This window comes from Carcharodon carcharias, chromosome 3 (genome assembly GCF_017639515.1).
Source record: "Carcharodon carcharias isolate sCarCar2 chromosome 3, sCarCar2.pri, whole genome shotgun sequence".
NCBI lineage: Eukaryota > Metazoa > Chordata > Chondrichthyes > Lamniformes > Lamnidae > Carcharodon > Carcharodon carcharias.
The window spans coordinates 26,254,660-26,271,554 of NC_054469.1; the positions used below are offsets into that span (position 1 = coordinate 26,254,660).

The 16,895-nt window shown below is 40.7% G+C and overlaps 1 protein-coding gene across 1 annotated transcript in view; it reads right to left on the reverse strand.

Moving 5' to 3' along the window:
- Window positions 1-16,895, reverse strand: part of rheb (Ras homolog, mTORC1 binding) — a 116,096-nt gene that overhangs the window by 25,117 nt on the left and 74,084 nt on the right. The window contains exon 3 of the mRNA XM_041184297.1: window positions 6,777-6,844. Within this exon, the coding sequence (XP_041040231.1) occupies window positions 6,777-6,844 (68 nt within the window). The remainder of the gene's footprint in view (window positions 1-6,776; window positions 6,845-16,895) is intronic.

Sequence of the window (16,895 nt, forward strand, 5' to 3'; positions counted from 1 at the left end):
AGCAGTCAGCAGGCTAGGCTGCCTCCACCTTTGCTGATGTCGTGGCTGCACCCAGGTGTAGCAGTAGAGTTAGAAAAACTACAAAATTTTGACTTCGCTTCTGGGTCACTTCAATCACTACGTATCATGTCCATTTGTAAATACATTTGCTGCTCGTGAGAACGGTCTCGTCATTCGAAAATGTCATCCCTATGCATCTATGTGCCCACTTATTGCGAGCGTGAGCCATGCTTCCACTGAGTGATTGCCTCCCTTTCTGAATCTCATATTCATGTATTGTCTACCTGACTCATGAGTTGCTCTACCCTTGCGTTATTTCAGGGAGATGTCTTACGCTCATTAGTGGAAGTGTGCGCAAGATGAACTACTGACCTTTACTCAATACAAGACAACATGGAGGTAGGCTTGCTGAACAGCCTTGAAAGGTTAGCTGCAATTGTTATCTCTTCATTGGTAGTGCCAATGAAGCCATGATAGTCACTCCAACAATGCACACATCTCATTATCAACTAAAGTTTCTCATTAAGTTGGCAAGGACTGCATCAAGTCCTTTAACGCAGCATTTGCACTGTTGTGCTGACTTTCTCTTTCCTGGGAAAATGGATACAGGGTTCATCGTTGACCCTTCCAAAGATTAGGGCATGTTGAGTCACGAGGGTTGAAGGTGCAAATCCAAATGCTGAGCTTGCTCTCGTTTTTATGTTTGCAAAGGCCTTTCAGTGCATTGGAATGTGTTAAGGGACAGGGGAAGGTGGCCGTCTGCCATTGCCTCCACCTTACTCTTCCTGAAATCTTGCAGCTATCAATGTGGCAAGGGCACATCTTCCACAATGTGCTTCTTCGACAGTATCCTTATGTGGATGCTGCCCCTCATCTCCCTCTTCAATGTCTTGCCTTTACTGATCTTCATCATCCGAGGAGCTCTCAGCCTCCTCCATGTCTCCCTCTGGCAAGGGAGCCCCCATTAAAGTGCCTGGTTGTGAAGGGTGCAACAGACCACGACTATGCAGGACGCTCTCTATGAAGAGTACTGTAGAGCCCTACCTGAGTGGTCCAAATATCAGAAGCACACCTTCAGGATGTCAGTGGATGCCGGGACGCTGAATAAATTTAAGAGAGAGAGACAGACAGATTTTTAATTATTAATGGGTTGAAAGGTTATGGGGAGAGTGCGGGAAATTGGAGTTGAGGCCGAAATGAGATTAGCCATGATTGTAATGAATGGCGGGACAGGCTCGAGGGGCTGAATTGCCTACTCCTGTCCCTAGTTCTTATGTTTAATGGCCTGCTTGATGATGGATCACGTCGAGCTATGCCCTGCATTTTGTATCTTTCCTCTGAGTCAGTGAGGACAATGCATAGGTCAAGAGCCATTGTTTGAGCGGGTATCCCTTATCCCCAAGCAGCCAGCCTGTTATTGCTGAGGCCCTTCGAATACATGAGGCACTTCGAATACATGAGGCACTTGGGAGTGACTCAAGATGTATGAGTCATGGGAACTCCCAGAATGCCTGGCACAAATGTGCATTTGATGATCACACACTAGTTGAACGTTCAGTGAGTGGAACCCCTTCCTGTTAATGAACATCAGGGGCTGCCGCCCTGGAGCATTCAAAGCCACGAGTACCATCGATTGCACCCTGCACTCTCAGGAAGCCTGAGATAGCTGCTTGGCTAACTTCATCGAGTGTGAACTTCACAATGATAAGCCTTACTGTAGAGGATAACTGTCACCTCCTTGATACATTTGTGTGGAGGACTGTGAGGTGCTGCACAGGTACCCTGTGAATCCCTGGAACGATCTGCAGGCAAAAAAAAATTGTGTGGCGGTGATCTGCAGGGCCACTGGTAGGGTGTCCTTCCACTCCATGGGGCGCCAGATGCTCCCACAGAACATGGCAGATATGATCCACCGCACCTCTTGACAAGTGCAGATGGGTGCAGCATTGGCTTTCGCTCATCTCCAGGTAGGAAAGCCTTCTTCGGTAGACCCTTTGTCACATGAGTCACCTCCATGGGTTGGATCTAATCTCCTCATCCTCTGGTTCCTGATGGGGCTCCCCTGGGCCGTGGACCTCAGGCAGGCCACCTCTTGAAGCTGCACTAGCCAGCACCAGGCCCTTCTCCTCCTTCACTGGATCACTACTATAAAGAAGTCAGCATTGAACTTGGGCTCCATTATTCAATGCTCTTTCTCCCTGTGGACTGATAGATGAACCAGATTAATGAATACTGGGCAAATATAATAAAGCTCCCGCTCATAACAGAAAGCCACCATCATGCCCTATAGCTGCGCCTGTGCTACTAGCTTGTCACTGATACAGCCTTGTAGCTGAGGTGCAAACTCACAGATCTAGATGACCAAGATGCCAACACTGATACTTGACATCTCAGCCCCACAAAGGTTGGAAGAGGTTTGGATGCATTCATGAAATGCACTACCTTACAAAACTCACTCTTGCAATCTCTGATCTGGCATACTGATCAAGCTCAACTTGCACATGAGCAATGACTGGATGCCCTTTGACCCCTTTAACCATGCCAACTGGAGAAAGCATATGAGAGACTTTCATTGATGATCTGGCAGGGATGCAGTTGTGCCTCCTTAACGGGAGCCTGCACTCTCCTTTATCACATTCCCCTTGCAAACTTAATAATCCTGCCCCCCATATTGTCATCTATGTCGTTTTGACAAATAATAGGAGACTGAGCACAGATCCCTGTGGTACGCCACTGAATACTGGCTTCCAGTCACTAAAGCATCCTTCTGTCATCACCCTCTGCCTCCCACAACTAAGCCAATTTTGAATCCACCTCATCAAATTACTTTGTATCCCATGTGCATCTGCCTTCTTTATAAGTCTCCCATGTGAGACCTTGTCAAAGGCTTTGCTGAAATCCATATAAACTGCATCAACGGCACTACCCTCATCTACACACCTGAGTTGCTCGATCTCAAATTGAATTTGAAATTCTACCATGCTGTGATTGCTACCCCACCCCCCGGAGGATCCTTAACTACGAGATCTCTTAGGAATCCCATCTCATTACGCATTACTAGATCTAAAACAGCCTGTTCCTAGGTAGGTTCTGCAACATATTGCTCTAAAAAAAAATCCCTGATGTACTTCATAAATTTGTCTTCCATGTTACCCCTGCCAATCTGATTTGTCCAGTCAATATGCAGATTAAAATCACCCATGACAATTGTAGATCCCTTCTTACACATGTCCATTATTTCCCAATTTATACTTTGTCGTAGTAAGGCAACTCTTCGGGAGCCTAGAGACGATTTCCACCCATGATTTTTTCCCCTTGTTATTCCTTATTTCCACATCACGATCTATTGCACCTATAACACTACTCACCAACGCACTGATACCTTCCTTTATTAACAAAGCTATACACCTTGTTTTACTTTTTGCCTCTTTTTCCAAAACGTTGAATACCCTTGAATATTGAGTTCCCAGTCTTGGTCACCCTGCACCCACGTCTCTGTAATAGCTATCAAGTCACACCCATTTATTTCTATTCATGCCGTCAACTCATCTATCTTGTTACAAATGCTGCATGCATTCAGATAAAGAGCCTTAAGCTTTGACTTTTAACCATTATTACTCATTCTGGTTCTAATTTCTGCGGCAGTCTTCTGCTTATATTTTTTGCCCCTTCCTGTCACATTATCATTCGCCTTTTCACTACCCTGCACTTCTGCTCTCTCTAGAACTAGGGGACATAGATTCAAGATAAGTGGCAGAAGGTGTAGGGCGGACATGAGGAAAAACTTTTTTATGCAGAGGGTAATGGGTGTCTGGAATTCACTGCCCAAGTTGGTGGTAGAGGCAGAAACTCCAAACTCTTTTAAGCACCACCTCGATCTGCACCTTAAGTGTAGTAAGCTTCAGGGCTATGGGCCGGGTGCAGGAAGGTGGGATTAGAAAGGGTACCTGGACCTCAGGCTGGCATGGACAAGATAGGCCAAATGGCCTCCTTCTGTGCTGTAATTTTTTTTATGGTTCTCTCGACTATTTTTGATTTTCTAAATTTCCCTTCAATTGAACACTCTCTCCTCCCCCACCCCGAATTAGTTTAAAGCGCTACCTCCAACCCTAGTAATACAATTCACCAGGACATTGGTCCCAGCATGGTTCAAATGAAGCTGCTCCAACGGAACAGCTCTCTTCTTCCCCAGTACAGGTGCCAGTCCCCCATGAATCAGAACCCATTTCTCCCACACCAATCTTTGAGCCACGCATTTACTGGTCTATCTTATTTACCCTCTGCCAATTTGCACGTGGCTCAGTTAGTAATCCAGAGATTATTACCTTTGTGGCTCTATTTTTTAATTTAGCCCTAAACTGCTCATAGTCCCTCAGCAGAACCTCTTCCTTAGTCCTATCTATGTTGTTGGTATCTACATGAACCATGACAAGTGGATCCTTCCCCTCCCATTCCAAGTTCCTCCATCCCAGAAGAGATTTCCTTAACTTTGGCACCAGGAAGGCAATACAGCCTTCAGGACTCTGTCTTTCAGCCTCTCTGTCTTACTACTCGTTGCTGGAAACTGAGTTTCTCTAAGTTGACCCAGTCAAGAGCTTGCCACCAGGTTAAAAAACACTCCAGGTTATGCCAGATTTGATCCTCAAGTCAAGCCAGAAACTTAAAAGGGCTTATTATTTTTCATTGCCATTACCATATCAAAAGGATGATAGTCATTTCATTCTCTTGCATCTGGCAGAAGTGTCAAGGCAAAACCAGACAAAATTCTTGCCCTGTGCATGGAATATATACAATGCTACAGCTGGAAATGGGCAACACTGAAGGTCTCTGCAATCAAATAAGGATGTTTCACCCCTCCTCACATCCCCCAGGTGCTCTTTGGGAGAGAGAACCAAATAAAATGTAATGCAACATTCTGGGAGTTTACTGTGACCAGAAACTGAACTGGGCTAGCCATATAAATACTGTGGCTAAAAGAGCAGGTCAGAGGCTAGGAATTTTGTGGATAGTAACTCACCTCCTGACTCGCTAAGCCTGGCCACCATCTACAAGGAACAAGTCAGGAGTCTGATGGAATGCTCTCTCCTTGTCTGGATGAGTGCAGTTCCAATGACACTCAAGGAGCTCAACACCATCCAGGTCAAAGCAGCCATTTGATTGGCACACAATACCCGACCTTAAACATTCACTCCCTCAAACTCCAATGCATAGTTGCAGCAGTGTGTACCAACAACAAGATGCACTGCAGCAACTCACCAAAGCTCCCAGGTCAGCACTTTCCAAACTTGCAATCTCTACCACCTAGAAGGACAGGGGCAGCAGATGCATGGAAACACAACCTGAAAATTCCCATCCAAGCCATACACCATCCTGTCTAGGAACAGAGAATTCCAGACACCCACTACACTCTGCGTAAGTTCACCATTCCTTCACTGTCACTAAGTCAAGATCCTGGAACTCCCTCCCTAACAGCACTGCTACACGACATGGACTGCTGTAGTTCAATAAGTCAGCTCGCCACCACCTTCTCAAGGGCAATTATGAATGGACAATAAATACCAGCAATGCCCACATGCTGTGAACGAACATAAGAAAATAATTTTTAAAAAATCGGGGAACTGAAAGATGTAAACAATTCTACTATGTAGAAACCTTTGCCAAGTACAATTCAAAGTGTAAAAAAGTAATCCTATTGGTGATTTGTGGACAAAATAAACAGGTACCTCCAGTATCACAGAGATAAAAACAAAAATCTGCGGATGCTGGAGATCCAAAACAAAATAAGAAATACCTGGAAAAACTCAGCAGGTCTGGCAGCATCGGCAGAGAACAGGCTGAGTTGCATTTTCGACACAGAAGTACAAAAAGACTTCCATCAGTTATTGCAAACCAAACTTGAAGATTCCTACATTAAAAAGGACACACTGTTGTGAATGCAATAAATTAATTAAATAATGAGAAAATCTGGAGAAGAAAAAGCAAAAGCAAACTCTTACTTGGGAGAGCAGCAGAAAGCAGTGATTCTTGATGGGATAAACTAAAAGGTCTGTTCGTACAGTAAGGGTAGAAGTGAATCATAAATAAGAGAACATCTTAAAATATGTTCCCCAAAACCCCTATCTCCGAATGTATGATGGTTCAGGTCTTACTGCAGGGAAAGTGGTGGCAATGTGGTATTGTCATTGGACTGGTAATCCAGGGACCCAGGGTAATGCTCTGGGAGCCCGGGTTCAAATCCCAAGGAATTTGAATTCAACAAAAATCTGGAATTAAAAATCATAAAAACCCATCTGGTTCATTAATGCCCTTTAGTGCTGGCCTAGCCAGCGACGCCCATATCCCACAACCGAATACCGCATGCAGATACTTAAAAAAACTTTTTCTCCATTCATTCTTCGGATACAAGAGGGAAAGAAGGAAAACAAGAGAACAAGAACTATTAGAGTGCTTCAGATTCAGTAAAGTTGTCTATCTCCTAAATTGGCTCCAATGAATCAAATTAACAGTCAGATCTTTGGAAAAGTAATACTAACAGATTTCTACATAATTATAATTATCACCCACTTAGTTGCTGTAACATTGTTTTTCTGATGTCAATTTTGACTTTTGCTCATAATGGTGAGCATGGCAAAAACAGTGAATTAAATTTGCATATGACTATAACAAATCATTAACCATACAATCCTCTACCATAATGCAGTCTGACATTGCACTGCATTGAATACATCAGCTTACCTAGAATATTAAGTCCGCTCTCTAACAAGGATTACCCTTACCTGTCCAGCTGTGTCCACAAGTTGCAGGTGGTAATCTTGCCCATTCACGTTGATCAATTTAGTAAATGCTAAAAACAGACGAGAAAAAAAGTAATGGGGTAAATCTAATGATATCCTAGAAAACAATGGAATCAGTACATAATACACTATTTCAAAGAATGCCAATAGTTTCTTAAAAGATTTGGCTTCAAGGTATTCAAATGCACACTTTACTTAAAATATCGAAGGACAGAGTGACATTTTTCAGATGCCAAGTCTCATTGCATTATTCCATTGAAGCTTGATATTTGAAATTTTAGTCAGAAGTTTAGGAAACAAAAAATAGTGGAGTCATTAAGACTACTCCAATTCACAGACTGCTAAATTTAGAAAACTTCAGAATTTCAAATTGGAACAGAACCCTGAAAGATTCTATGCCTATAGTAGCAAGATTGAACATGATCATGAAACACTGTCAACATTGAGTAAAAGCTTTGAGCTGAAAAACTGGTAACTGAACCCATGGTATTTTGTAAATTCTAGCTCAAAATAAAGACAAAGGAACAAACTATTTCAGCATTTCACACATTTTGCAAAACCTTTTCCACTGTCTGGCACATGAAAACTAATATATGAGATTAATGGTCAAAATTATCAGCGTGTTCAAAAGGGATTAGGGCAGTCACAACATGTATTCTGGCAATCTCTATTTAAAAATCTTATCTAGTCGCTAAATTGTACATCAAGCTCTGGCTAATATGATTAGAAACAACTTGCATTTATATAGCACATTTCACGGCCCGGCTAAGTCCTAAAACATTTCACAGCCACTCAAGTACTTTTGATCATTAATCACAATATACAGGGAAATTTCACAACTAAAGAGCATTGAGCTAGCTGGCTAGAATGAATCAAATTGACAATTAGATAATTGGAAAGATAATCATGAAAGATTTCCACATATTTGTACACAAGTACCCATATGCACCAATGGGATAAATAATCAAATAATCTGTTTCATAGATATCAAAGCGATAAATGTAGGCCAGGTCACAAGCTGAAATCCCCTGCTCCTCTTCCAATAGTGGCCCAAAATCATTTATGTTCATCTGAGAAAAAAGCTGACGACTTGAGTTAATGTCTCATTTGAAAGACAGTAGCTCCTGGATCACTGCACTCCCTCAGTACTACACTAAACTATGTTCAAGTTTCTGAAGCGTGGCTTGAATACGCTTTTTGATGTAAGAGCCATGAGTGCCAATGAACCGAGAGATCCTGGACTCAAGGCAACTGAAAATTACTCTAGCATTAAGGGATGCAGCTAAATTTAAATTCTAAAATGAAGGTTTGAAGCATGCAGGATTGTTGCTGAGGCAGCTATGAGGTATACATGTTTCAAGAGCGTAATGAAATAACTCGGAAAACTAGAATAATGACAAGTGAGGAAAGTATTACAATTAAAGTCTGGCATCAATATTAAATGTGTTAAAGGTCCTTGCTAATTTTCAACAGATTATAAGGACCACCTAGATAGCAAATGGAAAGGCTAGTGAACAGTGTTGTACAGGTAGGCAGCATTAATGAACCAGACAACATGCTGCATTGCACTGCCCAGCTAATGCCAACCAAACTAAAATCTGTGTGGGAAGGAGGAAAGAGGAATTGGTGGAAACAGCAGTGACCCTGAAGAAGTGTGCCATAAACGTGTGCTTACCTTGGAGGTGTCCCTGAATCTGGTGAACAGAACTCAATTTGAGGCATGCATACTTTTTGAAGTGCGGTTTCTATGTCAAAAAAGTGTCTCAAAAACTATTCCAATATCAGCAAATCTTACAGTACCTTTTTGTTCATTGAGGCTCTAAAGGTCATCAGAGTAATCAAAAAGGAACATGCACATTTCTCTTTGTGATGAATGCATACAACATTGTAGTGCTTAATATTATCATTTCCTCACTAACTTTATTTCTTCCAAACATTCCTCCAAACTTCCCCTCCCTTGGTTGGGCAATGGTTTTCTATTAGACTTCTGTAAGATGTCTTGGAATTTTTCTTACATTAAAGTTGGTATAGAAAACAGAAGATATTGCTACACAGAATTTAAAGAAGATTTTAGCCTCATGTGGTTATCAAGAAGCTGGACACAGTGAGAATACATGGATTTTATGTAGGGTGCACTTTCCAGATGCAAAGACAGTGAGAAAATAACCAAACAGATAACCCACACAAGAGGAGTGAGGCATCCTCACTGTCACTCAACCTATTAAATTTTCTCATCACATGTCCAAAGAATTCATGAGAGAGAATCTCAGAGGATTCTGGGGGAAAAAAGTGTGGTGCTTCTTTCTGCAAATGATACTGCGTTCCAGATGGCGCGCAACGTTCCTGATATTTAAAGATGAAAGCAGCAAACATATGTGTCCCCCCAATTAGATTCTAACTACCCTTTAGCAATAAAGAATTCTAATGAAGTAAGGTTTATAAATTAAATTTGAAATTAGCATTGGTGATATCATGACCACGTACAAATTTCAAAGTTACTTCTCAGCGATCAATAAAATGGTCTTTACAAGCAAACTACTGTCCTAGCTTCCTTTATCTGCTCTCCTCAGAAGTCTATACTCTTACTGTATACACTAAACTTACTTTACACCTGTAATAACTTAAATGTTTTCACATCAACTAAAAAATGGTTGGCGTATCATTTCCATGTCATTCATGGGAGAAAATGTTTCAAGCGCATCATTCCAAGCTGAAAGACAAGCAGTCGTTTGAGTGTTTATTACAGGTTCGACAGGGTGATAATCTTCAGAATATGATTAATCTTGTGCCCTTTGTACTTCTCATCATTGTACGGAATTATAACCATGTAGTATTATTGTAATGATTAAAGATCAATCCTTTCACACAAAAAGCATGATAGTTATTTGAACATGTTTCAAATAAATCATTAACCTTTTCAGTACTATGTCTACAATGCATTCAGCTGATTAATCTACTGTCACCTCCACTTGCAGAGAATTTTTAAAAAACCTGTCAGAACAGCTGTTATATATTGACACGGCTGCTCTTCAGTTTCACAGAAAGCAGTATTCCAAAATCCAGGATACAATCAGGTTTCCCCTGACATTCCTTAAATAATATCACCACCTTCAACACCTCTTTGTCCATCTCCACCTATCACTGGCCCTCTACCAGCTCTACCACATTTCCCCCCCCCGCTCCTTAAACCAGCTTATATTTCACCTCTTTTCTATTTTTACTTAGTTCCATTGAAGAGTCATACGGACTCGAAACATTAACTGTGTTCCTCTCTGCAGATGCTGCCAGACCTGCTGAGTTTTTCCAGGTATTTTTATTTTTGTTTTGGATTTCCAGCATTCGAAGTTTTCTGCTTTTATGTTTTTCTCTGACATTTACTGTTTTTGCATCCTCTCCCCCTCCCCCTCCCCATAAAACAGAGAGTGGGTAGTGGGACAAATTCCCTGTTCAAACTGAGTGCCCATCAAACCCATGATCATACATTTCCGCTCAAAGTTCAAAAACGACAATTCAACCTGGGTGAAGCACCTATTGTGGGGAGATTAGAAGAAACCTTGCTACATGCAGCTGTGATTACTATAACTATAATCCTGCAGCACTCATTCTGTTGGCCTAACACAGTATTTTAACTGAAATGGTTCTCTAAATAAAATGCATTCACATTCTGACTAGAGATAATTCGGAGCGAATTTCCTTTTCGTTTCTCTCCATTGCCACATCAGTGGAAGTTCAGTGGGAACCCTTTACGTGCATGAAAGCGAACTCTGCTGCAGTTTCAAAATTACAGGAGAAACGCTGAGGAAATTTACCCCAATACTTTAAAAGCAAGAAAATGCATTTGTATCCACTAAAATGTATTTATAGTCAAAAGAACAATGAAGTTGTTTGCGTAATTAATTTCTTGAGTCATTAATCTTCCCATGGAAACAGCCCATCTTAGCTCTAGGCACAGACTCTCAGCCTCAGCAATAACCAATGGAGATCGTCTGTGCGTTGTTTAGACAGGAGAGATTGCTTTAGACAAACATGGAAGCAAATTCAGGAGTCTCTAACTGGAGAAAAAGGAGTGCCGGCCAAGTATTTTATATAAATAATTACATCCCAAGACAGTTTTAAGCAGTTTCCAAATGTGGAGTGTTAAGAGTTCCTTGAAAGGAGTTACTAAATCTGTGTCTCAACTTTCCTTAAAAAAAATATTGGGGAATACTCTTGAAAGTATGCTATGCATTCCAACTACTCAAATTGTTTTCAAGGCATTCATTTCTCATGAGTCTGCATGTGGATAGATTCAGTGCACAAAAATTTGGCAAATGGAATATAATATGGGAAAATATAAACTTGTCCATTTTGACAGGAAGAATAAAAAAGCATCAAATTATTTAAATGGAGAGAAATTGCAGAACCTGAGGTAGGGAGAGATCTGGAAGTCCTGGTACATGAATTTAAAGTATGCAGGTACAGCAAGTGATCAGGGAGGCAAGCGCAATGTTGTAGTTTATTACAAGGGGAATAGAATATAAAAGTGGGTATGTTTTGCTACAGTTGTACAGAGCGTTGGTGAGGCCACATCTAAAGTACTGCATACAGTTTTGGTCTCCTTATTTAAGAAAGGAGATAACTGCATTCGAAGTAGCTCAAAATATGTTCACTGTACTGATTTCTGGGATGAAGAGGTCATCTTATGAGGAAAGGCTGGGCCTGTATCCACTGAAGTTTAGAAGAATGAGGGGCAATCTCATTAAAACATTAAAGATCCTGAGGGCACTTGACAGGGTGGATGCTAAACAGGTGTTTTTCCCTTGTGGGAAAGAGAAGACTAGACGGCGCAGTTTAAAAGTAAGGGGTCTCCCATTTAAGATGGAGGTGACAAGAAATTTCCTCTCTCAACTCTATAGAATTCTCTTCCCCAAAGAGCAGTGGCAGCAGGATCATTGAATATTTTTAAGGCTACCCTTAATACCTAATCTACAAGTGATATAACTTGAGCACACAATTTCTAATGACATAATAGACATTCTGGGTCTCCAGCCTTGCCTTCCTTTGGAAATCTGCATACAAAAGCAAGGCCCTATATGTGATGCAACAGTAACCGCTCCAAAGAAGGCAGCAGTCTCCTAAGCAGTACATGACAGCACTGTCAACTTAAGAGCCACAAATATCCTGGCATTAAACCGGAGTCAGCATACCGTGACTCTCGAACAATCCTACAGGGGCCCACTCTGGAGCCCAAGAAATGGCATAACATACATTAACAAAAGTCAGGCACACCCTGGATCCTCAACTACATTCTCAATCAAAGCACTATATGCAGAAGCTTGAGGCCATGCCCAAAAGACATAGAAGTGTCTTGTGAAGCGGAAACCCACAAGGTCTTTAGTTTTGACAGAAACCAAATGGAGATTACAAAAAAGAAAGAAATTTCTGTCACAAAATGCACATCTTCAGCATACTCCTTGAGCCTCACAAAAAATAGATCCATTCCTTCATCTGGGACAGTCCGATCTCTGACAGATATAGATTATTTGACATTTATCAGTTCACGAAAAGTTGTTGGCTCACCTGGAACCAGGTGGACACATGGATTAGTGATTGTTACATAGTTGAATCTGATGCAACAAGGACAAATGCAATTGCTGTGCAATGTTTCAGGTGGTCAAATGTTTTTACAGAACAGAGAAATTGAAGGGAAAATTAAAATAGGTCTGTGTAATTCATAATTATTGCAACATTGTTGATCATGTCCTGAATCACCTTTCTCTTCAAGAACAGCATCATTTCATTTTCTCAGATCAAATGTTAGCTATTCAAATTCTATTTCTACAAAGTTCTGAGATTTTCAATCTTAATTGAAAATCTACAATCGATGTAAGGGTATTCCTGTTGTGTCTTCAATTGATATAGCATTCATTAAGAAACCAGAGCCAAATACTCTAGAAAACCTAGTTAAAAGACAAACAAATAAATCCTCCAAACTATTTGAAAGCAGTAGGATTGCTAACCATTAACTGTTAGTTGAAATAAATAACTACACATCTGTTTCTGAAAGCTTCAAAGCTCACTGGTTAACTCACAAGTTAAAGGTACTTTTAAGAAAAAAATAAGACAACATGGAAGTCATCATGACAAAAATTCGCAATAGGTGCTTTAATACTCATTGGACTTTTATGTTCTTTCGAGAAGAACAAATTACATGCGCAACTGGGCTATGGATGTAAAAAAATAAAAACAAAAAACTGCGGATGCTGGAAATCCAAAACAAAAACTGAAATACCTGGAAAAACTCAGGTCTGACAGCATCGCCGGAGAAGAGCAAAGTTGACGTTTCGAGTCCTCATGACCCTTCAACAGAGCTATGGATGTGGCTGCCTGCATTTACTTGACGAAACAAAGTCAGAATCAAACCAATATTTTCATGTGCCTGTGATGCGACTGTCAACTGCTATGCCAGGTTATGCATACTGTGGATTGCTGATGGAGGAAGAATACACATGTTTTCAGCTAACTGCATTCCTCCAGTATAAAATTAATGAATTCACATAAGAATGGAAAAGTCTTAAAGAATACAAAACATAAATATACTTCCTATTCAATGTTATTTCCCATTGTAAGTGTTTCTTGGTGTGTAACAAATCTTGCTCACCACACAAATACTAAGACAACATCAAAACATCCTTTGTTAGGAAGCAACTATGCATGAACATCTATTGATAAATGCTGCGTAAGCACTGAAGAACTCCAAGGAAAGAAAAATATCAATGTGAAAGTGCCTTTCTACCTCATTACAATTCCAACAGCATCAGCAACTGACCCAAAGACAAGGATAGCACAGCATACTACGCACGAGTTGATTCTGCAACCTGTCAGTGCTAAAAATAGCACCTCAGCTCCAACTGCATAGTAAGCAATCGACAACTTTTAGCTTGACGTTCTACATCACATTCACTATATTTCAAAATTCCCTTTTGAAAGTTTTCTGCTGCAAAAATAAAAGAATTGAAGGAAATCTGAATCATAACACTGCTCTTGGAGAGACATCAACATTTTAAAAGCCTCCAAGTTCATCTGATCAGAAAACAAAGAGTATTTACATTTTTGATTTTTACAATACCATTTGATTTTTATGCAATTTCTATTATGCATGGGTTAGGCACAGGATGGGAGGTGTACACAACTGATCTAGCCCCACTATTCCACAGGTGGAACCATCAGTTTAAAAGTTTGATTTACCAACAAAAATGGCCAATCATTTACTTTTGTCACTGTTACCCAGAATAAAAAAGACTTTAACCAGGCTTCTTTTAATAAACAAAACTAATTTATCAAACAGAAAGGCAAAGCTTATGAACATACAGTATGGAATATGAAAGTACACTAATTAGTCTTTCAAGATTATGATCCCAGCTGATGTTACTACTGGACAAGTCAGAACCCAGGATGGAACCTGGCTTTTAGATCCTAACTTTTACTTTTGTTTAGAAACGTGGAGGGCAGCTACTGAACAGTCACAAGAGTCAGCTGATGAACAAAAGAATAAAATATTAAAGAAGAAAAGATCAACTATATTACAATAATCCTTCACCCATAACTATACTTTTGCAGTTAAATACAGATTCATAAGAATAACACAAGTTACAAAAACTATCTTTTACTCTCATGTTCACAGTAAGAACACAGTTCATGTAAACCAATAGGCAACCTATGGGCAGGCAAGCCACACGCTGAAACCAAGTGACAAATGCCACCCCAAACAGATGCCAGAATCTCTAGTCAACTCCCCTCAGATGCTTGTCACAATGTGAGCCAACTGGCCTCACTGAATTCCATCTTTCACATGAGGGTTTCCAATCTCCACTCTTGAAGAACTCGCTTGGAATCTTCTCCCATGTCGCTTACTCTCTAACACATTCCACAAGGATCCACTTCCAGGGTTTCAAACTCTCCTTTCGATGTTCCTCTCCCCTGGATTGCCACATGCATTCAAGCTTTGCTTTTCACGCACTCTGTCTCAGATACTCAGCTGTGCCAACAGAACACCACTGCTTCACATGACCACAGTAAGGAGTTACCAATCTTTGGCAGTCTTGAATCTTCTGGCTTTAAGTATGAGCCATACAGCTTTCCCCCTTTAAGGTTGGAGCCTTCCTCTCTGCTCCTTACTTTCAATTCCACTGAAAAGGGTCTTAATAAGATTCCTGTTCTTCTCCTTTGATTTCACAGTCTTCCTGGGACCTTTCTCCTGTTCCACTCCCTCATTTTGGGACTTTTTTTTGTCATTCTTTGGAACCTGCTTCCTGCAGTTCCCTCCGGCACTGCAGTTCCAACTGAACTGAAACTACTTTTCTGTTTTCTCTATGGGTCCCACTCTCTGGACCCCTGTTGCTAGGCAACAGCCCAGTTCTTTTCTACCCTGTGTTTACTTTAACCTCCCTTCAAGAGTCATAAAACCTTATTAGAATGCAGATTTTTTTTTGTTTTAAAAGTGAAACCAAAACCCAAGTTCCTCCATTTCTTAACACACCAATACAGATACACAAATGAAACTTAAACTTAAAGCTAAAACTCATTCCTAACACTGACAAATATAATTTAAACTATCTCTAGTTCCAAGCAAGACAAGAACATAAGAACTAGGAGTAGGCGTAGGCAATTCAGCCCCTCGGGCCTGCCCCGCTGCTCAATACGATCATGGCTGATCTCATTTCGGCATCACCTCCAATTTCCTGCCCTCTCCCCATAACCTTTCAACCCGTTACTAATTAAAAATCTGCCTATCTCCTCAAATTTATTCAGCGTCCTGGCACCCACTGCACTCTGAACTAGTGAATTCCACAGATTCACGACCCTTTGAGAAAAGTAATTCCTCCTCAACTCTGATTTAAATCTACCACCCCTTAGCCTAAAACTATGGCCTCTCGTTCTAGAATTCCCCACAAGGGGAAACATCTGCTCCATGTCTAGTTTGTCTATCCCCTTTAGCATCTTATATACCTCAATTAGATCTCCTCTCATCCTTCTAAACTCTAGCAAGTATAGGCCTAAACTGCTCAATCTTTCCTCATAAGACAAGCCCTGCATCTCTGGAATCAATCTAGTGAACCTCCTCTAATCCGCCTCCAATGCAACTACATCTTTCCTCAAGTAAGGGGACCAAAACTATGCACAGTACTCCAGGCGCTGTCTCACCAATGCCTTGTATAGTTGCAACAACACTTTCCTATTTTTATACTCTATTCCTTTAGCAATAAGTGTCAAAATTCCATTTGCCTTCCTTATTACCTGCTGTACCTGCATACTAGCTTTCAGCGATTCATGCACGAGTACACCCAGATCCCACTGCACTGAAGCATTCTGAAGTTTCTCTCCATTTAAATAATAAGTCGCCTTTTTATTCTTCCAACCAAAGTGGATAACCTCACACTTTTCCACGTTAAATTCCATCTGTCACACTTTGGCCCATTCACTTAACCTGTCCATATCCATTTCTAAATTCTTTATTTTTTTATTACAACTTACTTTCCCACCTATTTTTGTGTCATCTGCAAATTTAGCTATAGTACCTTCTATCCCTGAATCCAAGTCATTAATATAGATTGTAAATAGTTGGGGCCCAAGGACCGAACCCTGTGGCACCCCACTAGTTACAGCTTGCCATCCAGAAAAAGACCCATTTATCCCGACTCTCTGCTTTCTGTTGGTTAGCCAATCCTCGATCCAAGCTAATATATTACCCGTAACTCTGTGAGATCTTATCTTGCATATTAATCTTTTGTGCGGCACCTTATCAAAGGCCTTCTGGAAGTCCAGATATACTACATCTACAGGATACCCATCATCCACTTTGCTTTTCACATCTTCAAAGAACTCTAGCAAATTAGTCAAACACAATTTACTTTTCATAAAACCATGCTGACTCTGATGGATTGCATTTTGACTTTCCAAGTATTCCAAAGATAACCTAAGGAAAACACAGAAAAAAAATAGAGAAACTCTGCCCAAGCTTAAAAGTCAATGGTTCAAGGGAAAGGAAAGATGGGCGAGTCCATGAAATGGCATCCAGGTTATATGGTTGGGGTCTCAGCACTGCTCTGCAAAATAGTCGAT